The sequence below is a fragment of the Thamnophis elegans genome, chromosome 4 (assembly GCF_009769535.1).
Source record: "Thamnophis elegans isolate rThaEle1 chromosome 4, rThaEle1.pri, whole genome shotgun sequence".
NCBI lineage: Eukaryota > Metazoa > Chordata > Lepidosauria > Squamata > Colubridae > Thamnophis > Thamnophis elegans.
The window spans coordinates 62,520,389-62,547,309 of NC_045544.1; the positions used below are offsets into that span (position 1 = coordinate 62,520,389).

Genomic DNA, 26,921 nt, shown 5'->3' on the forward strand with positions numbered 1-26,921 from the left:
GAAAGGGTTGCCGTAAAGCACGGACGACGCCGGTTTCTCAAGCCGCGTTTCTGTTGGCTGCGACCAGGGATCTGATGGGCTCTTATTGGTCCGTTGCGGTAGCCTGACGTATCGCTACATGGGGCACCCTCCGTCGCCTTCAGTTTGCCGGTCAAGGGCAAGATGAGTGGTTGTGAGCGGGAGGCGGAGCTGATTCATTCTTTCCTCGGCCATTGGTGGCTGAGTTCCGGAGTGCCAATAGTGGAGGGAGCGCTGTCCTCGCTCAGGTTTCGGTATGAAATAATTAAAATCCAGCTCTTCAAATAGTGCTTTTAGCGTCGTATTGTATTTGGGGCAGCGTGGTCTACCTTCTGCACTGCTTTTGGACGACTCAGAACACTTGCTGGTCAAACACTGAGTCCCGTCTACTTAGTTTGTTTTCTTTCTAGGAAAAATACTTCAAGTTCAAATTAAGATCATTAATTTACCAAAACTAAAGGTAGTATTTCAAAAGTGGCTGCATCATGCAGTAATTCCTACAGTAACTTTGATATTCCATTTGTTTCCTAAACAAAACCAGTATAGAATCCTCGTCATTTTACATTGCTGTCCATCATAATCCCAAGAATAGGTGTTTCCACATATTAGAAGTTAAAAATACTGAATTGCAAGTTCAAAACTACATTTCTATGCTGAGAAAGAAGCCGCTATTAAAACAATATCTATGTCCAGATTATGGTGGTTTTTAAATCTTTTCTACTTGACAATTTAAGTTTTTGAGAAGCCACTGCTAGGTTCAGACAAAATTGGAGGAAGATACTTTGTTATATTGCACTGGAAAATTTGGCATGCGGACCCTAGAAAAATATTTTCCTCCCATCTGGTGGGCTCTTAAAAAGAGCTTTTGTTTCTAATCTTGATCTTTACTTATCAAGATTAGAAAAGCTCTTTTTAAGAGCCCACCAGGTGGGAGGTAAATACTATATGCTGTAATGTCCATCTTGAAACCTTTAATTATTTGAATTTCACCAGTATGACCAAAATGATGCTCAAAAGAAAGAACTTTTGCATTGAAGTTGGGAAAGCTTTTTTAAAATGAAAAAATATTTGAAGAAAAATTTAAATTTAGAAATGAACAACTTCTCTTGTTTCTGGTTATTTATGTATTTCTACAAATTGTAAACCAATTGCAGAGAAATCTAGGCTACAGTTGATTGCTTCGTCTGCAGTTTATACCATTATCAATACAACTAGAGGTTTTATCCAGTCACTGGTGTAACTGTCATGACTGAATCATATAACTTCTCAGTTATTGGAAAATTCATACAGAATTGCTTAGTTTTGATTCTCTTATGATTTCCTCTTTCTTTTTGAATTACCGGTATATGGAAAATTATGTCCCTGTGGGTTTTCCATTTCTAGATAGATAAAAGTGTTCTGTTGGTTTCATACATTTAATACGGTGATTGAAAGACTTTTAAAAGCTTTCTATTTCATAAGTCTAAAAAAACCTATCTTGAATAGATTATTTCTAATCCAGGTAAGGCTGGGTTTGTTTTTTTCTACATGACTTTTAGCCTCTTTGGCAAATAAATGACATAATAACTCTTATCTTTACTTAGAAGGATAGATAATGAAACTGTTCATTACTCTCTTAGTTCTGGAGATTACTTTCCTTCTCTGTTAGTTTAAACTTGGTTCATATAACTGTAGAGCTCTTATCCTTGAGAAGAATTGTAAGAAACATCTGCCTACTATTAATAAGGTTTTTTTTTTAAAAAGAGAGTGTAATAACAACTAGTTCTATTATCTTTTTGGACCTCATTTATGCCCTACAATAATGATACAAGTAGGATATCTGATGAGGTTGGCCCTTTAACAGAATTTTGATTCAGTTCCTTTGAGTCGCACACTAAAAAGCCGATCTAGATCAATATCTAACAAAAAGTTAAACTGTAACTTGCTTGGGAAATCAGTCTGAAAACTTTAAACACTTTCCAAAATAACTGGGATCAAAGGTAAAATGATGGCTGTTCACTATAAAGTCAGAACTGCTGATCCTTTAAGGAGGTGTGTGGGTTAATGTGCAGGCTTTACCTCCACAGGCAAATCTTTCTATTATTATTAGATTTATGCACATACACTTTATGCACATCTTTAAGAATAATAGCACCCAGAAACATATAGAAAGTGTTCATCAACATCCTAGCCAGATATTTGGTGTTCATTAATTGATTCAGTTTGTTTCACCTTTCTGTTTGCTGTATTTGGATAAATTGGTTAACAACAAGTAAAATGCAAAGAGAAATGTTAACATTATTAACAATTGCATTATTGTTTGAAATGCTTGGTATGGTGAAAAAAAATGTCAGCTACCGGAAGCCACACTTTTAAGGATGTCAGTTTCCTGATAGAGAACTGCAGTGGAGAAGGTTGTTATGTTGCATAATCACATCAATAATAAATGCAATATTTGGAGGCCTTTGAAAAGCTTTAAACAACCATGGGTGGGGGAGGTACGGTCTCAACTGGGTAAGGGTACTGCTTCCCTTTTATGCTTTACTCACTGGACACATACTCTCTCTGTACCATAGCAATTGTTTATTGGTTGGATGTGTCTTAAACTGCAGAAATTAGTTCAAATGACATCTGATAACAATGAAATAAGGAACTCTTATCCTTGTTCATATAACTACACCTATGAAAGTCTGGGTTTTCAAACACACAGGGAGAAATGCCTGAAGCTGAGTCCTGGATCCAACCACAAGTGAAAACAGTTTTTTACCTAATGTTAAGATAGGCAGGATATACAGTCTATAAAGCAAGTTTTTCTGGCTTAGCAATATTCATTATTGCATTAGCATACTGCTGCAGCAAGGAAATAGAATTAAAAGCTCCATAGTTTCAATGTAAAATGAGACCATCCTGCTCTGTAGAAATCATTGGCACTGATGCTGTGTACAGATTTGAATGGAATTTGGACTGTGAATTTGAGATGTAAACTTTTACCTAATGTGCTCACCAAAACAGAACATTTCAGTTGATGTGACAGTAAGGCTGGGATCATTACTTCCAAGTCCTAATATGACTGATTTTGTCACAGCTTGCTTGGTGACCTTAGACATAATGGTTTATAAATTCTTTCTATTTTAGTATTAGCTGTGAACCCAGGCACTAGATTGATCAACACACACTTAGCGCATGGGAAACTCAGCTATGAGCACATGTGATTGGCCATTATTAAGAGCTAATTTACATGTATGAACACGTCTCTTTTTATGCTGGTTTTATTCACAGAATATAGAATAGATTTTCCCAGCTTACAAGTAATCCTTGATTTAAACCCCTGCATTTAATAAAGGTTCAAAGTTATGACAGTGCTGAAAAGTGATTTATGTCCCATCTTTGAAGTTACAACCATTATGTGACTCCTGCAGTCACATAATCACAATTCGGGCACTTGGCAACTGGCTTGCATTTATGACAGTTGCAATGTCTTGTGGTCACATGATCTCTTAAAAATGATAGCTTTCAGTGATTGCTTCTTTCTAGTGCAGACAAATATAAAATGCTTGACTAAAATTACCTCATCGAAAGATTTTCAACCTCTATTACAGCCTCTCCATATATTTGACTGCTGTTTTTTCAGTTTAAAGTCACACAAATTCACCATTTACTTATGCATGAGACTTAGCTTCTTCAAAGCTGGTTTTCAAAGAGATTGATTATGTACCACCAAGTCATTGTTCACTCTAGTGATGATAGATGGATTTTTTCAATGATCCAAAAAGATACCCAAAATTCCAAGTTTGTTTTGGTAATTTGGAATTAACATCATAGTATCTACTAGTTACCACAACATCACATTGCGCCTTCATATCTTCACTTTCTTGCAAATTTATCTGTAGATATTTTAGCTAGGTTACTCCTGCTTCAGTGGCATTGCATTTCTATATTTTCAGAATGTTGTTAAATCATAACTACACATCTTGACACAACTCTTCAAATATCTTTTAAAAATATATTTAGTTATCAAGAACTAGTGGGCATTGTTCTTTTTTATTCAATAGTTAGTCAGAGGTATCCATGGGTCCCAGTGCTTTTATGGTGAAAGCAGCATTGTCACACTGCAGTGCATGTTCTCTCCTTTCATAGACGAGAGTGATATCAAACATAAAATGCATGCTGCTGCACTGCTGCATTTATCATTTCTCTCCCATGGATGTCCAGAAGAGTGACAGAATGTGCATGGCGACATTCACATCCCCCTTATATACTTGTATGCAACACTGCAGTGCAAGTATAAAAAAGCAGACCATGACATCTCAACAAATTTTACCACTTTGGTGTCATCATAAAGGAAAGGATGCCTATGGTACAGTATAGATGCTTTACCATGAAAATGTTCCCCCTGCCCCAATCCCTGTGGATCATGTGCTACAACAGATACAATAGCTTTACTATTCAAGGTGGCCCATAATTTATCCTAATGTGCATTGTGAAATATCTTTTCTGAATGTGTTGCATCTTCTTATGATATAGTCTATGGGAATAATATATACATGTACCTTAATTCTATGAAAAGGTGACATGCTTCTTGATTAATTTCTAAATATATGTGTTCTGATTCATATTATTTGTAATCCAACAGGTTTCATAGATTCTAATCCTTTTACGATTAAAGAGGACATCCCTTGAATCATCTATGATTAAAAACAACAGTCAAACTTGATTTGAATAATGTGCCTCTTTGTACTTTTCTGTTGTCAGCGGGTATCTAAAGCAGAAAAAGCCATTTTTTGCTACTTATAAGTATCCTAAACTGAGGAGGATTCTGCTATGGGTTCTGAAAGGTGAGAAAGCCTTCGAACATTCCATTCTGTTACCAACAGATAAACAGGACCACACATTCAGAATTTCTAATACCCAAAGCATTTTCGTATTTTTTTTTCTATATTTAAGAAAACTCACTTTATGGTGTTTCCCAGCACTATTTTATTTGAAAAGTCAAACTTGAAGAACAGCTGCTCTGCTGCAGTCCTGTGTGCACAGCACATCAAAATGTACATTAAAATATAATTTAAAAATTAAGGGCAAAATAAAATAAATATAACGTTTTGTTGAACACAGAAACAAACATCAAGAAGCACACTACAGTAGCTAATGCAGTTTCTTGCTCTTTTGTGTATGCAGGCTCAATTAATACAAATCTCTCAAATTATGCTTAGCACCAAAAATGGTGTTACTTCTCAACAACAACAACAACAAAAGTTCTGTAGAATGCAATACCCTGACTTCACAGTTTCTCCCCAAGAATAAATGACAAACGATGCAGCTTCTCCCGCACACTTTCAGCAGGTGGAAAAATCCATTCTGAAAATAAAAGTCAAGTAAAGTGCTTATACAATCCTTAGAATGCAATTCAGAACTGAATGCTCCAAAGGCCACAGATTCCAAAGGTTTAGGGTGCAATCCTATGCCAACATACTTGAGAAAAGTCACATTATGAAACTTACTTCTGAGTAAAAAAGTATAGGATTGTACTATTGAGCATGCTTAAAACTGCACTTGGTTACAGCCATCTGAGTTAATTATGGTTATGAAGTGTCAGTGACATAAAATGTACCAGTTTTTTTCAATCATCTTTCAAGATTTTTAAGGAAATTATATACATGCTTGCTTCTTTTGATACAAGAAATAATACAAACTTTGCTTGCTGAAGCTCTTCTGCAATTTCTTTTTCTCTTGGGCAGTACATTGTTTTATATTAGCCTGTCACAATAAGCTATTATTTTAACATCAAACCAGTAAACAAAAGATCACTATCTCGAGTTGATATAATAGGAAACTCTGTAACAGCTTATGAAGCACAGTGCTTGTATTCATTCATGTAGATATGAATGTGTCAATGGAAGAAGAGCATTGAAGTCCTATCTTCTAGTTCCCTCTCTAACTTCCAGATGAGTCTATATGTATAGTGTTTAGGTGCAACCAACTACACAGCCACTTTCCATTTTAAAAAAATCCCTATGTCCGAGATGAGATTGTGCATTTTTGATAAAGAAAAGAGGCCTTATCAGATAGGATGCTTCAAGGTTGTTTGTCGATGAACACAACTCTAATCTCCTTTCTATACTTTCATATGGTCCAAAGCCATAAAAATAATTCTTTTCCTTTAATAACATAGGTATGTTTCCAGCTCTTCTCCCCACCTCTTCTTCATTCCTCATAGGATATTATTTTTATGGTCTCGCACATCATTACATCTTCAACTCTTTGGAGACAGCTAATAACAGTGGTGACAAAACACCAAACATAGATGCTGGTAGAGCTGATGTCTAAAATTGAATCTGTTACAAAAAGTGGTCTCACAGAGCATTTGGATTAAAGGAGGAGAGGAGAGAACACAATATCAGCAATAGATACAGTACTTAAATAAGAAGCAATACAGCAGTTGGAAAAATGGCACATTTCTGAGTATTTGCCATCTTGCTGGTAATGTAAAAAACAACCCCAAAATGTCTGAAAGCAAAGAGCAACTTTGCCTTAAACTGAAGTTTTGCTGATTAAAACAATCTATGTGCCAGGAGTCCTGCAACATTAACAATATAGATCAGCCTCTCTGATCAATATATTGGGCAAGTGTTTCCTTTTTATTTAAACAGGCCTTTTTGGGACCATTATAACCTCGTTGAGGTCAATCTTTTCATCCCCCTTCGCTGGGCCAGGTTGGAGGACAATACCGGTTCCAGCCTTGGTGCTTGAGGCGTTTGGTTTAAAGCAAAGTAGGTGGCTGCCATGGCACCCTGCAAAATTAAAAAACAGGGAGATTATGCAATATTTCAGAAAAATCACTTTTCCTCTCTTCCTAGGAAAAGGCATGACTGCTTTAAAGAGACGCAGATGTGCTACATTCATGCTCCTGCAATCCAAAGCATCTTTTCAAAACTGAATCTGATATATTGCTCAAAACTAATATATTGGAATAGAAGTGGCCAGCAAATAACATTTTCTCCTTCCCATCTTATCAGAAAAATGTAGCTTTATATATGTTACACGTATGCATTTTTTGTCAGGCCACCCACTTTAAGGATAGTGTGTAGGAAAGAGGCAAACGAGTTGCAAGCAAGAAATAGCCTTACTGCCTGTTGTTGTTATGATGCATCAGGTTAAAAAAGGATGGATCTGCCAGCCTCCTAGAGGGTTCATAACCAATTCCACTGAGCCATGTGGTAAACCTCCAAGTAAATTGATTACATGCATTTCTGCCATTGATGGATGAAAAGAGAATGGCTTCAAGCCTTTGCAATGTGTGAGACTGAGGGCTCTCAATCCAGGGCCAGAGTTTCTTATCGCTTAAATACCATCAGCATGCATCTGACCTAATGCTGCAAACACTAATACTATCCCAAAAAGTTATGCCCAAAATAATCCAGACAATTACGTGCTTTAATCTATATCAAGAAACTGTGGACATGTTTCCAGACCAAAAAAGGATGCCTTTCATAGATAGTCCCATTTAAAATAAACTGAGAGGAGATAGGTCTCATAGGCAACCTAACAACTAGAGGTTTTTCTCCTCTACTTCCCAGATTTTGTTTGGCTGATGGGTTATTCTGGCATGTGAAAAGAAAATCTTTCTCTTTCTCAACTGGAGCTTTCAAGCTGTTCCTTCAACTGCGTGGCCTATGCTAAGCAAAATGAAACTCTGTAAGATAGATTTGGGATCCTGTTTCATTTTCCTAAAAAAAACATTTCCCCTGTCCAACTCTAGGTGTGGTACTTATCTCCATTTCCTACTAAGGGAGCCAGTGTTGCCTGAAGAAGTTTCTGTGGTCATGTGGCTAGCATGACTATATACTGAGGCAGATGGAATGCCGCCACCTTCAAAGTGGTACCTCTTTATCTACTTGCATTTGCATGTTTTGAAACTGCTAGGTTGGCATGAGCTGAGGCAGAAATGTGAGCTCATCCCATCACATGGTGCTTGAGTCTCAAACTGTCAAATGTCCACTCAACACACCCAGCATCTTAACCACTAGGCCACTGTACCCCCTCCTTCCTACCAGTTCATTATCCTAACTGACAAAAGATTCATGACAGAGATCTGCAACTTTTTAGAATCTGAGCATCGTTGCATGATTATTGTGGCCTGGTTCCTCCTCAAAAAATGATTTTTGAGGTTAACAGATTTTGGCAGTTCACCTCAAGTTTACACTAAGGCTATCCTGACAAATATTGATTGCCACTTTCTCACAAGATTGTCTGAATATAGGTGACCTTGTAAGAATTAGGTTATTTATTAAAAAAATAATTTAGAGATTTTTGCAGGCAGGAAAGAATTAAAAATTCTAGGGAAAAATGAAATAATGTTGCTGGTTCTGATTGTGTGTAATTATTAATTATTTAGATATCTTAAGAGACCATCACCAAATTTTCTATGTCTAGGAATCCAAAGCAGCAACATTTGGACATACCTTTACAAGGTGAACATCTTGTCTGCTGAGTTGATTCTGGGAGAGATACTCCCTGTTTACTATCCATGGATGCCTTAAAACTTGTGTTGCTGTTAAGCGCTGATGGGGATCTACATGAAGCATTTTTGACACAATATCCTGCAAAAAATTATATAGAGAAGGTTACATTAATGTTATTTTACTAAAATAATAAGCACTCTGGATACCATATTTTTCAGACTATAAGATGCACCGGAATATAAGACATACCATGATTTTGAAGAGGCAATTTTAAAAAAAAAGTTTTTGCACTCTGCAGGTCTTGCAAACCCTCTGCATGCCTCATTTTTTACAAAAAAACAACAACAACAACATGCAAAGATCACGTAGAGTGCTCCTGGGAGACTGGGGGGGGGGGGGGGAAATAAGCAAACAATGGCCCATTTTTTTTCAAAGAAAAGGGTGGTATGCAGAGCTTTGGGAGGCTCCTAGAGTGTTCCTAGAGGGGGGCCAAAAAGTGTGGGGGGGAAAACTCCTAAAGCCTCTAAACGTCCATTTTTGCAAAGGGATGGGGTTTCAGGAGGCCAAAAATGCTGTATTCAGTGTATAAGACACACCCAGATTTTCAGCCTCTTTTTTGAGAGAAAAAGGTGTGTCTTATACTCCGAAAAATATGATAATTATGATTTCAGGAATGGATGATAGGAACGGAAAATGACTTTAGAAGTCGGCCTATAACAATTAGTCTACAACCTTTTAACATAATGAAATTCTTCTGATGTTGGGAGGAGAGAGAGAAGCAAATGCTTGAGGGCCTCAAAATGTTTCTATCAGAATTATATTATATTATTATATTAAAACTGTATTAATAAGAAGAAAATAGCTTTAATTCTGATTTCTTGGAAGATGGAGCTAAAGATTATTCATGTGGGTTGCATTGCAACATTATTGATCTGACATGGGTTTTCCCTTGCCTGCAAAAGAATTAACCTCCCAATGTATTTTCTGCTACTTTAATAACAAATAGGATCTATTTATTGCAATAGGGAGCCAGTGTGGTGTAGTTCTTAAGGCACCCGGCTGGAAATAAAGAAACTATGAGTTTAATCCTACCTTAAATATAAAGTAGTTGGATGACTTTGGCCCAGTCACTCACAGCACTAAGAAGGAGACAATGACTAACCATATCTGAAATTTTGTCGAGCTAACTGCAGGGAATGGTGCAAGCAATCACCAGGAATCAACACGCAAGGAAGGTAGTTTGAGGAGTTCAATTTATTTGTGATATGTATTGCATATGTCCCTGCCCACCCATAACTCTAATTTGAATTTGAATATATATAGGTACAGTAGTCCTCATTTAGCAACTGCCTTGGACAGACTATTTGCAGTTACAATAGTGATGAGAAAGTAATTTTGTGACTTATGCTTGCATTTATGACCTGAGTTTTCTCTGACACATTTTGGCCATTGCAGTTAGTATGCATTGTCCTGTGTCTGACCTATCCCCAACCCCCACAGTGGAGATATTGCTTCAATAAGCTATAATATCTCTCTCTAAGCTGCTTTTCTACATCATGTAGCATGTCCCTTAAAAGTGCTAACTACAAGTTAACAAGCTTAACTCTATGATCTTAATTGATTAGAATCCTCCAGCTCATTGGTACTACTGTCTGACAGGGATAAGACCCCTATCAATTTCACAGTGAAGTTTTTGTCTTCTAAGGAGCTGCAGTAAAGAATATTCTAGGAAAACAGTTAAGCTAGTGCATTTCTTTTGATTTGTATTCCCGATTGTTGGCCTGCTTCTTCTTTTGTAATCCCTTTCTCTTCAGTGAATGTAACAAACAATAATTGTCTTCTTGCTAATTATCTGAGACCTGGAGTCAGCATTCCAAAGGGTGTGCAAATTGGGGAAAAGGATTATAAGATTCACCCTTTTACCCACCTTCCTTATAAGTCAAATTCCAGAAATCTTCCCCACTGTTTGAGCTTACTCTGCTATTTGGAGTCATATCCTACTAAAGCAGAGAAAAACTAAAAATTGTAAGCACAATTGTGGTCATGTGATTTTTTGTTACTTAGTAATCACTTAATGATGAGGTTGCTGGTTCCGATGGTGGTCACTCAATGAGGACTAGCTGTACTGCTAACCACAATTTTAAAACGGAAAAAATGAGTCAGGAATTATGTTAGAATATTCAGTACTGTGGCAACTGGTAGATCACTAATCAGAGGTGGCAATCCTATACCCATTAATGTGAAAATAAAACTCATTGAATTCACTGAGGATTACTTTAAATATACTTATATAAGACTTATAAATTTTGATGTATACAATACTCTTCCTTGGGATATGCAATTTAGGAGAATGTGTGTCAAAATCTGCAACTATATCGAACTCCTCAAACACTCAAAACATAGGATCATGAATTTCACATAGATTCACAACAGCATTCATTGTTGAAAACAAACTGCTTGATAAATCAGACTTTGATCTGATTCAGCATGTTTACTTTTATCAAAGTGGAAGAAAAGAAAATAGATTGAACCAGCTCATTCTGCTTTTTTCTTTGTCTATACTAATTCTGAACTGCACTGAACTTTAGAAACCCAGAAAGCTGTTAAGATATTGAAATGAAGATAAACATAATCAAGTCATTTATTTAGTTCTAATTTAAAGAAAACCTAAGTCACACATTGCTGTCCTCCTGTGATCGTTTCCTTCTGAGATGCTACAAAACATGGCATCTGTGCAATACATGAGATCAATGAGGCATGAATGCATATTCAATGTTGGGAATAATCCTTAATAATTTTAGTTAATTGTTATACTTTTATGGACAATGAGATGTAACTATGCTTATTTATATAGTTGCTATTGTATTTCTAAAGAAACTGCTGTAATTTATTGTTCATTTTATGTGCGTTCATTTTAAATAAATGGAGGACAATCATGAGCAACAAAAGCAAAATAAATGGATACCAATCACAAGCACCATAATTGTGATATATTATTTTACCTTTGCAGCATCAGATATGGAATCCCAGTTCCCTCCTGCTAGAGCATATTTTCCACTGCCAATTCTAGCCAGAATTTCCTCTGGGGTATCATCTGGTCCGTTTGCAAAAGGGGTGAATCTGTTAAGCAATAAACAATATGTGAAACAGCTGTAGCATGATCAAAGCATAATACATCTGGCTTGCATACAAAAAGCCTTCCTCAATGTTGTGCTCTTTATGTGTGTAGACCTCCAATTCATAATCTCTCGGCTGGCCAGCACCTTCTTTGGAGTAGTATCCTTTGGAGAAAAAAACAGCACAGCCTGCACTATTCTTGTAGTTCTGCCAGAAGCTAGCATGCTTCTTTTTGAGATCCCTTTTAAATATTCTGGTTCAGCCATTTTTCTCCTCTTTTCCATTTCAAATCAGGTTTTAAAATCTTCTATGCTACAGTATGTACAAAAATAAGCATATTGTGTTTATAAGGTAAATTTGTCCTAGATTTTAGCTTCTTTAAAATTGTTCTAAGAAGCAGAATGAAATATAATAGAATCCCTTATGCCACCAGGCTCGAAATTTTGGGCTTGAACAATCTGGAACTATGCTACCTATGGTCTGACCTAAGCATAGTACACAAAATTGTCTGCTACAACGTCCTACCTGTCAACGACTACTTCAGCTTCAAACTCAATAATACACAGGCAAACAATTGATAAAACTCAAGGTTAACTGCTCCAAACTTGACTGCAGAAAATACAACTTCAGCAAGAGTGATCAGCACCTAGAATGCTCTATCTGACTCCGTTGTTACATCCTCAAACCCCTACAGCTTCAACCTTCTACTTCAACTGTCTACCATAGACCTCACCCCTTCATAATAGGCTCGTAAAGGGGATGTGCATAAGCGCACCAGTGTACTTACCGTCCCTGTCCTACTGTACCTATTTATTTGTACTCATTTTCTTTGTTCATGTCCATGTTTATACTGATACCTCTTATCTTGTACATGTTTGACAAACTAATTAAAAATAAATAAATAAAAATATGTAATATATCTAAATATATCTAAAAGCCAAAACTTGAAGTCCTAAAAAAAGGTGGGCACGATGGGATACAGTTCCTATAATATGACCTTTTTTTCTTCTGTGATACAAAGCAACACTTAAGAGCCAATATTATAAAACTTTCCACTATGAAAGGTTTTATAATACGATTATAACACAATTTGATGGTCATCAAACGAAGTATACATTTTCTCTATAAAACCTACATACTTTGATAAATATATTTACTTTCTTTAATTTCAAAACATAGTCATTTCAAAATGGACATCAACTGGAATAAACAACTGCAAATAATATTCCTTAACTTTCCTGTCATTAACCTGACAATTTCAGTCATGAATTTTTGGCACCCAAATAAGTAATTTAAGTGGTATTTACTATAATGTCTCTAGATTGTAATTTCTGTCTTTATATTGCTGATCATTGGCTTCACTGGATTCCAAAATTGACCAGGCAACAGATATTAAGAATTTTTTGCACTTACCCTGCTAACATGGTATACAGCAAAATCCCCAAACTCCAGATATCACAGGCTGCATCATAACCCTGCCGTTTCAGGACCTGCACAAAGGTAACATAAGTATAATATATTTTATTACTTTTGAGAGTTGCTGAAGTGTTAACTGTTGCTTGCTTCACATTTAGACATATGTTCCCTCATGCCAATAGGCTCTGGGTCCAGTTCAAAGTTCTGCTTTTAACTTTTCAAGCTGTTCATGATTCCAGGGCGGTTTAGGGACCATCTCCTCCAAATGGAATCTACATAGTCCATATGAGAATGCAGAAGGAAGATGATGGGTGTTTCATCCCTGCAAAAATTTGCGGGCGGGGGGATATGGGCTCAAAGGCACTCACTCCTTTTCTGAAATGGTTCCAATGTTTAGGAGAAATTTGCCATTGGAGTTCACCTTACATATTGACTATTAGCTTAATACAAAGTGGCAATACTGATTTGCTTGAATGGGACGTAGTACTGTAATTATGACTGATGACCATGTGGGTGGCTCTTTGTATTAACTGTAGTGTCGTTATATTTCTTTACGTTTTATGTCAAATGCTAGAAGTCATAAGGAGCTAGGCAATGTAATAACATAAGCAAGCAAAAGGATCAAAGTATATTTCACTGATTTCCATTCACCTACTAATTGATCAGTTTGTCCAGGATATTTCATTAAAGTACAGAATTCTGATATGTGTTCGTGTTCTAAATCTGAAACTGGGGAAAACACTTCCCATTTTTGTCCCTTACAACCATTGTGTGTAAGAAGTACTATTTATAATGAATACATCCTTGTTTCTTAGTTTAGGGTGTTTCTGCCAACTTCACAGATCCTCTTCTTATTTTAACCCAAACAGCAGGTTGCCCATCCTGCCATTCCATTCAGCGTAAACAACATAATGCAGAGTGCAAAAAAAAGGAGAGTAAGTAATAGTAAAACAAAAAAATATGAGGAAAAAAAATGAAATAGGTAAATCTAGTTTATACTATATGTGTTTACACCTTCCTATTTTAATATATGTGCCTTCACTACAGCCACCATCTTTTCTTTAAATTTATCTCTTTTTGAGAATCTCCTTATTGAAGGCTTTCAAAAATAGACTGGCAACCATTTGACTGGGATATAAGGCTCCTGCCTTGATCAGGGGGTTGGAAGATCTCCTTAATCTCTTCCAGCCTTATGATTCTATCCAACCATAACATTCTCAATATTCCTTTTCCTCTTGACCTATTCACTCTTCCTTCATATAATTATTCTGCAATTAGATCCTCATTCATTTTGTCTCTGTAATCAAACCACTTCAATAAACTTCTTTCATTTCTGTATTCCATATGTATTCGTTTCGTGTTCATTTATTCTTCAGGCTATCACTTCCTGTTTTTACTACAAGTAATTTTTAAATTAATCTATTCCTACTGCATCCAATTTACTTTAGTGCTTTTGATATAGCAAAGTCTCAAATCGACATAAGAAATAGGGTAAAAATGTGTTCTTATCTAGCCATTTTTGCTGCTTTCAACTTTATTCCCCAGACCACATATAAGCACTAGCTATCTACCAAATGTTCATGTCTTAAAATGCCTCCATCCATGTTCTGATCTTTAATAAATATTCTGCCATAATTAGGCAATCTATAATTCGGCTGCAAATAATTCAGGTTATATGAAATCATCTGCATACAAAAGTGCATCTACATTCACATACTGGATCAACGCAACACACCTTTAACTTTGCACACATATTTTTACTTATTGATACAACTCTTAAATGCATTAAGATGAGTGGAAATCATACATTCTCATTCCCTATTCAGTATTAAACCCTGTGCTATGCATTCAATTTATCCAAACTTTCTTTCTATCATATACTACATTCAGCTGCCAATTTTAACTCAATTAAAACATTCAGTAATTCAAATTTGGTAGATCATACCATTCCCTAAATCCAAAACTTGAACAAAATACTTTTTCCTCTCACATTTAAACATTTTTCATAGATGATCTGAAGAAGAAAATTCTGGTCTGCACACTCCCTGTCTGGCACAAAATTGAACTGCACTTCTCATTTTGCTCACTGCTGCCTCTTTTTAACCTTTTGATCAGAAATCTAAAATACACTTTCTGGAAGTGCTACAGGTATGCAAAATCCCATGTTACTCCTTAGAATTAACATGTGGGATAGGAATACTCAATTATATTTTAGAAAATTATTAAGACAATAATAAAATTTGGGCTTTTAATGAGGATTATTTCGCTATGTTAGTTTTAATCTAGTACCTTTCAGAGCAATCTAATGAGATTTTGTAAATAAAATATAGCTTGGTGAATTTGTTGCTGAAGAGAACAAACAATTTTCACTCAGATCTCAGCAACCACTGGAGAAAATAAAAGCTATTATGTGATTAAATTTATCTGCTGACAATGATCAGAGAGCTTATAAAATATGAGGCCATTTTTCCTGCCAAGATGCTTCCACTAGATGGCAGGTCAGTTCTTCTCTAGATATCTTTATAATGTTACATTCTCTCATTACTATTAAATATATAATTGGTATAACTACCACCCATTATAATTAAAGGTTCAAAACCAAACATTTAAAAAGATGATATGGAAACAAGCATGCAATTTCAGTTGCCTTTTAAATAACTTGTATAATTGAGAAAGTATTTAATATGGCAAAACAATATGTTGAAATTTGGACTGAAATAAATGGAGATAAGTAAAATGACATTAAGAATTAACAGCAAATGAAGTGCGAAGTTTATATTTTAAAGGAAAAGGAAGCAGTTTATTGGTTCCAGAAATTTCTCTCCTGAAATTTCATTTAGTTGGATAATTTATGAATATTTATATTGGATTACGAATACATGTTTACTAGGTACAAATGGAATATAGTTAGTCCTCATCTTACAACCAGTTGCCCAGCAATTGTTCAAAGTTACAATGGACCTTCTTTGGTCCTTGCAACCTGGTTCTGAAGTTCTCATGACTGGCCCTCCTCCTCCCCCAGTCACATACATGTGTGTTGGACCCTTGGCAACTGATTTTCAATCACATCAATTTGCTGCATCCCACAATCACATGACCATGTTTTATGACACTTTTGCTAAAAACAGCAGTTACTTCTGTTTTTCAGCAAATCCAATCCCTATCAAAGCATTAACGACTGCTGCAAACAGGTTGTAAAATCAGGTCAGTCATGTGGGAGTCCCATTTTATGATTGGCATGGCTTAGGTGGGCAGTTCCATTACAATAATAACTTGAGAGCTACAGTATCTATATCATATATTGGTCCCATGACATTGAACATATCTCTTCACATGTCATCCTCTAATTAAAAAATGAAACCATAAAGATAACATGGCCATAAAGAATGGCATGAGCTGCAACACCAAAATCCACAAAGAGGCCCATTTAGGTCCAGCAAAGAAATGACCACCTCTAGGTGGAAATAGTTCACTTGGAATATGACTGTCTTCAGCATTCTAAATACATTCTGAAGAAACTCAGAAAAGGACCAGTAATAAATATGTAATTTAAGAACATCTGGAGCTACTCTGCTGGTTTCCCTTCAACAACATTCTGAAGAAGAAAAAGGTTTATATGCAAACCTGGTTCTGAAAAATAATCTGAGTTTGATACAGTAATTTGCATGAAAGTGATCTCCAATTCGGTAATGAGAAGTTTCTGTTTCTGTCCTTTGAAACTATGGTAGAACGAATGAACCTGAACTGAACAAAGTAAAAATTATCTACACATATGAAGGATTAAGGTGATGGATCCCCCACTTGTGTTTTGTTTTTAGTATTGTTTTTCTTTTGTAGGGATTTCCAACTACTAGAATAATGTGATTAAAAAAAAGTCCGTTCGACCCCTGAGGGGAGTGGCGGAGCGCTCCTGCATCTGTAGAGCTTCCGTGGTAGGGCTTGCCTCCAGGAGGCTTGTGCCCTCTCCTCCTGCTTGCCTGCCACAGATCCTCACTGAGTAACTCCGGTCTCACCCAGTGGCCAGGGCAGCGTGCTGCCCCAGGGGGCTTGTGGCAGTCCTGCAGGAGGAGGCTGTAGCGTGGTACAGGGAGGCAAGATTCGCAGATCCAAGTATTTTTTCCTTAAATTCCTTGCAATTTGCTGGAGATCCAGAATGGTGAACCGTCCAGTGAGTGGATTGGATCGATAACTGGGGAATACCTGGTGGCCAGGGGCATGCCCCAAAGAGCTTATCTGACTCAATCCAATCAATGAGAGGACAAGGTCAACCGAGTCTGGATACTCCTCCTCCCTCACTATGGAGAAAAAGTAAAATCTTGTCATGGTTGACTCGCTAGGCAGACCCACTCGCAACCAGGATAACAGTAATGGGAGTGAGTAGGGAAGGCATTGGAATGTAAGGGAGGTTTGGGAGGGAAATTTGGAATGCAAGTGTGCAGATTGGAAGCCTAAGACAGACCCAACATCACAAGGTCACCAGCTGGGGAACCTTGGAGGTAGACAGATCATTCCCAAAATAAAGTGAGTGCAAATGATTGGTGGACAATGGGAGGTCCAAGGGAAAAAGGAAAAGTTTTCCTATGCTGTTTACACACGTAATAGTTAGAACTGGCTTTTCTAATTCTATATCCATATGGAATTTTCAGTAAAAAAATGTCCCAGGAGTTTCTTTTATTGTCTAACCCAGTAGGATGGTTGACACTCCTTCAAGTTGAGATTGATTTCTTGGAATTTCCTGGACCTGTCCCTGAAGTTATTTTGCCACAGTATAGAAATATTTCCTATTGTCTTATTCTGATTTTTTTTTTCAATTTTCCAATTCAGGCCTCATATTTCTTGGTGGCTTCCCATCAAAGTAGCCAAACCTTAACCCACTTACCTTCTGAGCTCAGAAAAAATAATCAAACACTGCAACCTATCTCCAAATCTAAAGCTCTTGAAACCACTCTCCAGAAAGTGATTGTATAAATATCAAAGGCAACTCCTGAATATTGCCCATTATGGAAATAGTGACCAAATAGTGGACTTTTTAAATCTTCATACCTCAGGTGCTACAAAATTGGCTGTGTAACATGGTGTCATTAGTAGACCATTCTCAGCTCTCAGTTGTTTGGCAAATCCAAAATCACACATTCTGATAGACTCTGGGTTCCCTGATTCGTCCACGTACAAAATATTACTAGGCTTCAGATCTCGATGAACAACCTGAAAATAAAGTTAACACATTGTGCGTTATCAAAACCCAAATTGCTGTAATAGTAAATGATTTGTCCATAATTGCCATTCTTTGAAAATTATTAGTTAATTCCAGAAATGTCTTCTGGGTATTTAGTTCCATGCCTTGATAAATATTGACATTACCACATAGCAAAAGAGAATACATTTTAGTAATAAACCAGAGGAACTAAATGAATTTTATATTTATTCTCTATCCTTCTGAAATATTAATCGTTTCCAGTAAATTACATGCAGCAAATCTGATTGGGAGCAGTTGATAATTGAGAAGCTGTAACCTGCCAGTAATTTGGCTCATACTGCAACTAGAAAGGTAATAATAATTAAAATTTCTGTTTGAAGGATGCGCTGCAGGCATTTGATCTTTATTATAAGAGAACATATTTCTATTCTACGCCATTCTGGTCTATCTTACAGTCTTCCATTTTTCACTAGTCAATGAATCAACTCCACATTCATTTTCATTGTAGATTTTGTGTCTGTGGGGAAGATGATAACGCCTTCCCCGATTCAATATTTTAATGACATGATGTGATATTTTTAGAAAGTTGATTGGATACAGAACAACTGGTATACTCACTCCCTGGGAATGGAGATAGTCCACAGTTTTGCTAATGGTACAGAGAACGGCACTAGCCTCTCGTTCAGAGAAGCATTTCTGTCGCAGGATTCGATCTAAGAGTTCTCCTCCTCGCATCAGTTCCATCACAAGGTATACAAATTTTCCATCATCATACACCTATACACGTGTCGAGAAAACTCATTAAGTACTTGTTCCATGAACCTTAAATGCCCTAAAACCTCATACCGGTTGTCCTTGTCTTACAACCATTCATTTAGTGACTTTTCAAAGTTACAATGGTACTGAAAACAATGACTTATGACCAGAGGTAAGCTGCTGCGGGTTCGTAGGGGTTCGGGAGAACATCTAGCTAAGATTCTGTGCAGTTCAGAGAACCCCCAAATCCCACTCCTGGCTGACCCTGCCTACCCCTCCCCTCCCAGGAGTCCCCACACAGCCCATTTTGGATGCAGGTAAGTGCAGGGCACGTGTGGAGGCTCAGGGAGGGTGAAAAACGGGCCTAGTGGAAGTTCATTTCTGGCCTCTGGAGCCCAGGGAGGGCAAAAACTCCCCCCCCCCCATGGTGTAGGAGGCCACCAGGGCCATGCCCACCCAGCAACCAGACAGAGATCCTGTTGCTAAAAATTTTGAAGCCCACCGCTGCTTATGATTTTTTTCCACACTGTTCTTTTTCGCACGGTTGACCGCTGTAACATCCCCATGGTCATGTAATGAAAATTTGTATGCTTGGCAACTGGCATGTATTTATGATGGTTGCAGCACCCCAAGATTATGTAATCTCCTTTTGCAGCCTTCTGTCAAGCAAAGTCAATGGGGAAGCCAGATTCACTTAACAACTGTGTTACTAATTTACCAATTGCAGTGATTATTATTTAACCTCTGTGGCAAGAAAGGTAATAAAAACTCACTTAACAACTGTTTGCTTTTCAACAGAAATTTTGGGCTCAATTGTAGTTGTAAGTTTAGGACCACCTATATTATCTTATTATGCAAATACAGAGTTTTACAAAAAAACAAAAACAACCCACTTCTTCCTTTTCTGATTCCCAGGAACCAAGTTCCTTGCTTGATGGGAAATCAAATGTCCATAGTTCTTAATGCAGGTTGTTACATTAGCTAAAATTACCTACATTTTAATTAACTTTTATTTTATTGACCTGCATTTTTTCCACAACATTTGCTTATCATACTACTCACATCATCGCAATCATCACCATAAACAACCTGCATTCAAAGGTCAATTTCAACTGGGACTCCTTGGCAGTCAGAAATTTCAATCACAGGGCTTTGCTTTAAAGCACACTGATAAGTACTCACTGCAGACATCCATTTGAGAAATAATAGAAGCACAACCTATTCTCACAATAACTTCCAAATGAATCAATAGATGCTAAAGAATATACCAGAGCTTCTAGTAGCAGAACGTCTGCCATCTGTTGAGGGCAACTTATAACATTGAAGACATTACTTTTTTATTCAACCCTCATACTTCCAAAAATAATTAGAAAGAGGAGAGACTTGTTATATCATTTTATTTGCATTATTTGAATGAAAAACGTGTGTCTTAAAAAAAGCCTGAAGCACCCTAAAAGAATGGCAATTTCTATTTTTTTAGCATTTGCTTATAGATTGTTATTAAATTGATCCTTACCATTTTGTAAAATGGAAAACCTTTGTGGAAGCACCTGATAGATAAGCAAAGTTACTGCCTACATAAGAAAATTTATCAACAAAGTCTTTATAGTTACTTCTTTACATTCTGATCCAACTTCAGGATCCAGCATAATTGCAATTAAACAAATGCAAAGGTTATTGCAAATTTATTAATACACTTTCTAAACCCAATAATATAGCACAGATTTCCACAAGATTGTTGGAATTGGCATCATATAGGTTTTCCTAAACAACAATTCTTATAGATCACTTGCTCACAAGGAGATGTGTACAAGAAATATGTGAGCTGAACAACTACTCACATCTTTGAGAGTAATGATGTTTGGGTGTTGTCCGTATCTCAGAAGAATCTCAATTTCTTCTGAAGGGTCTCTCTTGCTCTTATCAATTATCTAAGGGAGAAATGGAGAACAGAGAAAATTCAGGAAGCCTCATCTGTGCAATTGAAAGAAAAGCTATGCATTGATATGCTATGCTAAAATTAAACAGCAATCTATATTAATGAACTGATTATGGCAAACTGTTAACAATAGCAACCAGAGACAGAAAAAGAAATCATTTCCTGATTCTGACAATGAAAAGGAAGCCAGGGGACTCATAACAACAAAAGGGCAGTTTTGCATTGTCACTGATGAAGCTAGAAGTGGACACACCTGCACTCCAGAGCCACTAAAAGCTCTAAGTGTCCTTCCGAAATTGTAATTTACAACGTGACAAAAAAGGGAGAATTATCAAATGGCAAGACTCTATTAATTCTATTTTATTGATTAAATTAGAATGAAAATGAAAAGACCACTACTTTTGTCCTAAAATCCAATCGAGGTTTCATCAGATAACTTTTAAGAGAAGGAACTTAGAGTATGCCCACCTATCTAGCCTGGTGAGATGGGCAGATAACCTCAGGCAGGATTGAAAACAACTCAAGGGTGTTAAAGGTAATACATAACAGTGGTGTGATATAGGCAAATCTCAGGTGCCTAGAACTGCACGCACTATTGCATTCTGGACTAGCTGCAACTTCTGAATGGCCTTCAGGAGCAGCTCCGTGTAGACTGGATTGTAGTAATCCAATTAAGAAGTGACCAGGATATGAAGAGCTCATAGCTGGAGAACGCGTGACCCGTCAAAAGCGCGTTCCACAAAAGCGCGGTCGACGAAATCGCGTATGTGACGTCATCACAACGCGACGAAAAAGATCGAAAAATTGAAATAAAAATTAAATTACAGCAAGCCGATTCACATAAAGGTAAGGGTTAGGTTAAGGGTTAGGGTTAGGTTAAGGGTTAGGGTTAGAGCGTTAGCGTTACGTTTAGCGTTAGGTTAAGGGTTAGCGTTAGGTTTTTCGTTACGTTAAGGGTTAGGTTTAGGGTTAGGTTTGGGGGGGTTAGGGGAAGGTTTTAGCTTTATTTTTACATTTTTCGATCTTTTTCGATGCGCTGTGATGACGTCACATACGCGCTTTTGTCGACCGTGGTTTTGTGGTAGAACCGGAGAATGGACACAATTGGTGCACAGGACTAGGTTCCCCTAGTCATGGCTGCCAACTTCTCTTTGAACCAGTCCCACAAGTTTCATTTACTATAGTTTGTATGTGTTTCTAGCCTTATTGGAGTAGGAAGTATTTGAATCTGAAAAGGAAATAATTAGGGCTCAAACTGTTGTCCTCTACTTTAGAATTGTTTGTAAATAGAATTTCACTAACTCTGCATTTTCATACCCTCCTCTCTATTGTACTTTTCTGTTAAGCCAGCAGGCTTAGTTATATGGCTATAGCTGACAGAAGTATATTTATGTAGGGAAAACATAATGTGAGTTATGAACATGGAGGTTTGGGTCAAAATCTGCAAGATGGTGAGTGCAATTGAATAATAATTCTGTTGTTGCAAGTGCATTTATAAAAAGGACATGGGTTTCAATTGTGATATCACACCAGCCATCTTAAGAGATTTTGAGATGTGGATGGCCTATCATTTAGGATCTAACTCAGTGTTGGCAGAAGCACCTTTGACATAGCAGCAGATCCTGTTCACTGTGACATAATTTGCCTCTATAGCAAAATGCATTATTGGCAGGACAAAATAATCTAGAATTTCTATGAATTATTCCATCTTTAATTAATTCATCCTCAAAGTTTTTTTCAGTGCCAAGGAAAAATAGTTGGAATGTTTTGCTAATGGGAACTGTACAGTTTTGTTGTTTTTTCCATCCGATCAAAATGTCATAATAGCACGTGCCCAAGTTCACAAATATAATTATCTCTGAGGTGTCAGGAGGGCTGTGCATGCTTTAGACCTTATATAAGCAATTCAATAAAGCAGACTGAGTTTTTAGGGCTCTGTACAATGCTGAAAAACATTGAAACTGCTTAAGAGTTGCATTACTTTTTGTGAAACCTATTAAAACAGCAGCATGAGTTTTCATTCATGTAGAAAATGGGTTGCTTTTATAGTTGGCAGAGAGATGCTTTGCTTGCGCTTCCATGAGACTGAAGTATTTCTTTCACATTATTTTTGAAGTGTGTCCAAATAATGATTAGCATTATTTTAGGGGAATTTATAATTACTGTTTGAAGATGTATTGAAGGAGAGAGGTTACTGACTGTAGTTGTTTCTATAATTTTGAATTATCTTGAATTTATGGTTCATTAGCTTTGGTGACTCATTCACTGGACAGTAATATCATCCATAAAATTAGACTTATTATTTTAGAGAAAAAGAAGAAATAAACTACCGTGTTTTCCCGAAAATAAGACAGGGTCTTATTTTCTTTTGACCCACAAAATATGGCTTGGGCCATATCCGGGCTTATTGTTTTGGGGTTGCTGGGTGGCTGCTCTCTTGCGAGCGGGCACCTGAAGAGTCGGGAACAGCCTCAGGTTCGAATGGCTGTTGCAGCAGCGCAACACAGCAGCCATGAAGTGACCACACTCATGAGCAGCCACCCAGCAAACCCCCTTTCCAGCTGGGCACAGTGCCATTCACTGACGTAGGGGTATCGGCAAGCCGTGTGAGCGCCTGTTCGCTGTCCCCAGATTCCATGGCTTGGTGCCTTCGGTGCCTAGGTCAGTGAATGGAGCTCTGCATGGCTGGAAAGGAGAGTTGCATGAGCGATTGCTCTGCTCCTCACTCGTGTACCTCCCAACCTCACGATGCCCTGGCCCAACTCTCCCTGCAGAGCCAGGGCACCTCCGCTGCCGCCGCCGCCCCCCCCCACCCCAGCATGGCTTTTTCTGTGGCTTCCAAACTACAAAGATAGGATGCCGAGTCTTCCAGAAATTGCAGCTCTGGGAGTAGGCTCTATAGTTCTGGGCCGGCTGCCAGCAGAGTATACTCCCAGAGCTGCAACTGCTGGAAGACTCGGCATCCTACCTCCGTGGTTTGGAAGCTGCAGAAAAAAACATGCTGGGGCGGCGCTGGAGGCAGCAGAGGTATCCTGGCTCTACAGGGAGAGTTGGGCCAGGGCATCGTGAGATTGGAAGGCACGTGAGCGGGGAGCGGAACAGCCGTTCGTGCAACCCCCCTTTCCAGCCATGCAGAGCCCCATTCACTGACTTAGGGGCATTCTGAAGGCACCAAGTCATAGGACCGGGGGTGGCGAACAGACCCTTATGTGGCTTGGTGATGCCCCTAGGTCAGTGAATGGCACTGTGCCCGGCTGGAAAGGAGGTTTGCTGGGTGGCTGCTCGTGAGCATGGTCACTTCATGGCTGCTGTGTGGTGCTGCTGCGACAGTGCAACACAGCTGTTTGACTCTGAGCTTGTGCCCAGCTCTTCGGGAACCCGCTCGCAAGAGAGCAGCTGCCCAGCAACCCCCCTCTCCAGTTGGGCACAGCACTGCTCACCAACCTAGCGGTATCCTGAAGGCGCCAAGCAACACGAGCCCCTTTGCCCCCCAATTCCTGCGACTTGGACCCTTTGGGATACTGCTAGGTTGGTGAGCGGCACTCTGCTTGGCCGGAAGGGGATTTGTCCAGGGGGCTTATTTTCAGGGGAGGGCTTATATTTTTGCCTACCCAAAAAATATGGCATGGCCTTATTTTCAAGACATGTCATATTTTCAGGAAAACATGGTAGTAATATTTTAAGCATCCTGCTTACTGTATAAAAAGGAGATGCCTGATTCCTTCTACCATTAATTGACAGCATTCACATATTTAACCTTCAACTGAATCATTGCTAGTGTTGAAACTATGTATATGATGACGCACTTAATTAATTAACTCAAACAGTTTTCATTGGGCTGAACAAAACTGTGATGGTTTAGCAAGTCCTTCAGTGTGGAAATACTATATGGTATCTTCTTTGTTCTAACATCTTTTAAAATGTCACCCAAAGGAGTGTAGAGTTTTTACATTCAAAATCTTACAGGAAGAAAGAGTTTGGCAGACACAAGACCAATATTTTTATTTATATTTAATATATATTTATTTATATTTGTAGGGCTGCCCATCTAACCTAAGTGACTCTGAGCAATTTACAACAGTTAAAAAAAAACACCACTCCAATAAAAGAGTTAGAAACAACTACAAAATATGTAAAACATCAGAACTAATAAGAACTACAAGAATGCAACTATTCTTCAAGAGTTCATACTTCTTCACATCTGTGATGAATCTTATATATCAAAATGTATGAGAAAAGATCTATGCATAAGTGTACATCGGGAGATTTGTATTCAAATTGTTCATTTATTAAAAATGTAGATAAAAATCTATAGAACAGATTGATATTTTTTTTTTAAATGTTCTTTTCAAAACGCTCACAACATACTGTAAATGTACAGAACACACAACATTTATAATTTGGAGTCATTTCCCCTTGTCTATTAAACATACAGTGTTTCTCTGTATAAGAGCGGGAATTGTATTCAGACTCTTTTATTGGTAGCAACAGACACATTGCTGGCATATGTTCAAGGACATTCTTGTTATTATTTATTCAAATGTTTCAGGAGCAGGCTTAGGAAATGTCAGTGTTGTGGTGCAGCATGAAACCTGCCAGTTTAAACTGGTTGTTTTATCCCATGACAAAATAATGAATTTAAATAATGGTTGTGTGTTAGTTGTAAAGGAGAAGTATGTTTGCCAGTGCAGCAGATCACAGCTGTAGAAGTATGAGGAGAAAAGTGAAATGGGAAAAGATGATAATTTATTCTGAGGGTCCTTTCATATATTAAAACAAGCCTCTCTCTTCCTGCTCCCCACCCAAGTACCTAGAATAATTCTAATTACATGAATGATGGAAAACATCAGCCAGGATTTAATAAGTTTTCTGCATTTGTTGTATTCCATCTATTATACTGTTCAAAGAAGTATAGTACTAGCACGTATAGCAAAAGAAATCAGCCGCCAATTGTAACATGAGAATTTGTCCTCCTGTTTGTCCATATGACTATGTCTATAGTAAGCCTTCTCCCATCTGTTGTACAATCTCTCCAGCATTTACACACAATTATACAGAAATTTCATCTCATTTATATCCATTCATTTCTCTTACACAAGTGACTTTGCCCCCATGTAGAAGAGCATGTATGCTTCAAAAAACCCAATTCCCATGAATGGATTTCAGGTGGCACAGAATACTTGGGGAGATCAGGCAATTTTAAGCTTTTATATCCCAATGGTTAGCTCACCTCCCAAATTATTCCATAAGTAAAATCAAGATTTGAAAAAAAGATCCCTATTTACTATAATGGGAAACATTTTGATTAAAGGTCCATTGTGGCAGGATCCAGAAAAGTCCAAGAAAACCAATTGGGAAGTTCTTGCAGGCTGAAAATAACTGTTCTTGTGCCCTTTGGTAATCAATAACTCTTCCAAGGAAAGGCAACTTCTCCAACTCAATTCCTATTTTATTAGGACAGACAATATTTTTGCAGACAATATTTTTTTTACAAGCATATAAATGGGGAGTTTCTCATAGGCACTTCAATCACTCTATCAACACTTGCCAAACCTCAGAAACAGTCTTGCAACAGTTCATTATTATTTTTAACTGCAGACACTGCAAGAATGCAACCACCACACTAGACCAGTGCTCTCCCTAACTAACAAATAAGGAAAAATCATGTCTGGCCATCAGCCAGTGCTTGGCCCTCCTCCTCCTTCTTACCCTATGACTTTTAAACAATGAAAAAAGTAAAGAAAAAGCAGATCACTGACTACAAAGCTTTAGGCAAGGACACTGATATGCCCCAGTGACTGAGGAGGCAAAGAAGCCAGGAGTTTCCAACCATGGAAAATTAGCCAGGTCACGGGCTGCATGGAACTCTAATGCCAAAGATAAGAAAATGAAACAAAAGTGATTTGAACTGAGCTACAGTAGAAGAAAACCGATGTAGCTGATATAGGGGGCATTTAACTATCTGAAAACAACTCAACAAGCAACAAAGATGATTAGGGGACTGGAGGCTAAAACATATGAAGATTGGTTGCAGGACCTG

The 26,921-nt window shown here is 37.7% G+C and overlaps 1 protein-coding gene and 1 long non-coding RNA gene across 3 annotated transcripts in view; one reads left to right on the forward strand and one right to left on the reverse strand.

Annotated features, from left to right (window-relative positions):
* The first annotated feature begins 99 nt into the window (after positions 1 to 99).
* On the forward strand, positions 100 to 8,493 carry LOC116507261. Of its 2 annotated transcripts, XR_004255180.1 has the most exons (4): positions 100 to 272; positions 4,631 to 4,832; positions 7,754 to 7,873; positions 8,428 to 8,493. It is a non-coding gene; the product is annotated as an uncharacterized LOC116507261 (long non-coding RNA). The 2 variants fall into 2 exon arrangements; XR_004255179.1 differs by lacking the exon at positions 8,428 to 8,493 and having other exon boundaries at positions 7,754 to 8,418.
* The window catches only part of RPS6KA2 (ribosomal protein S6 kinase A2), a 148,658-nt gene continuing 126,568 nt past the window's right edge, over positions 4,832 to 26,921 (reverse strand). Inside the window, exons 15-21 of the mRNA XM_032215291.1 lie at positions 20,784 to 20,873; positions 18,805 to 18,963; positions 18,033 to 18,194; positions 12,987 to 13,063; positions 11,459 to 11,576; positions 8,457 to 8,594; positions 4,832 to 6,785 (exon numbers count right to left, since the gene is read on the reverse strand). Coding sequence (XP_032071182.1) covers positions 6,660 to 6,785; positions 8,457 to 8,594; positions 11,459 to 11,576; positions 12,987 to 13,063; positions 18,033 to 18,194; positions 18,805 to 18,963; positions 20,784 to 20,873 — 870 coding nt within the window. The 3' untranslated portion in view covers positions 4,832 to 6,659. The remainder of the gene's footprint in view (positions 6,786 to 8,456; positions 8,595 to 11,458; positions 11,577 to 12,986; positions 13,064 to 18,032; positions 18,195 to 18,804; positions 18,964 to 20,783; positions 20,874 to 26,921) is intronic.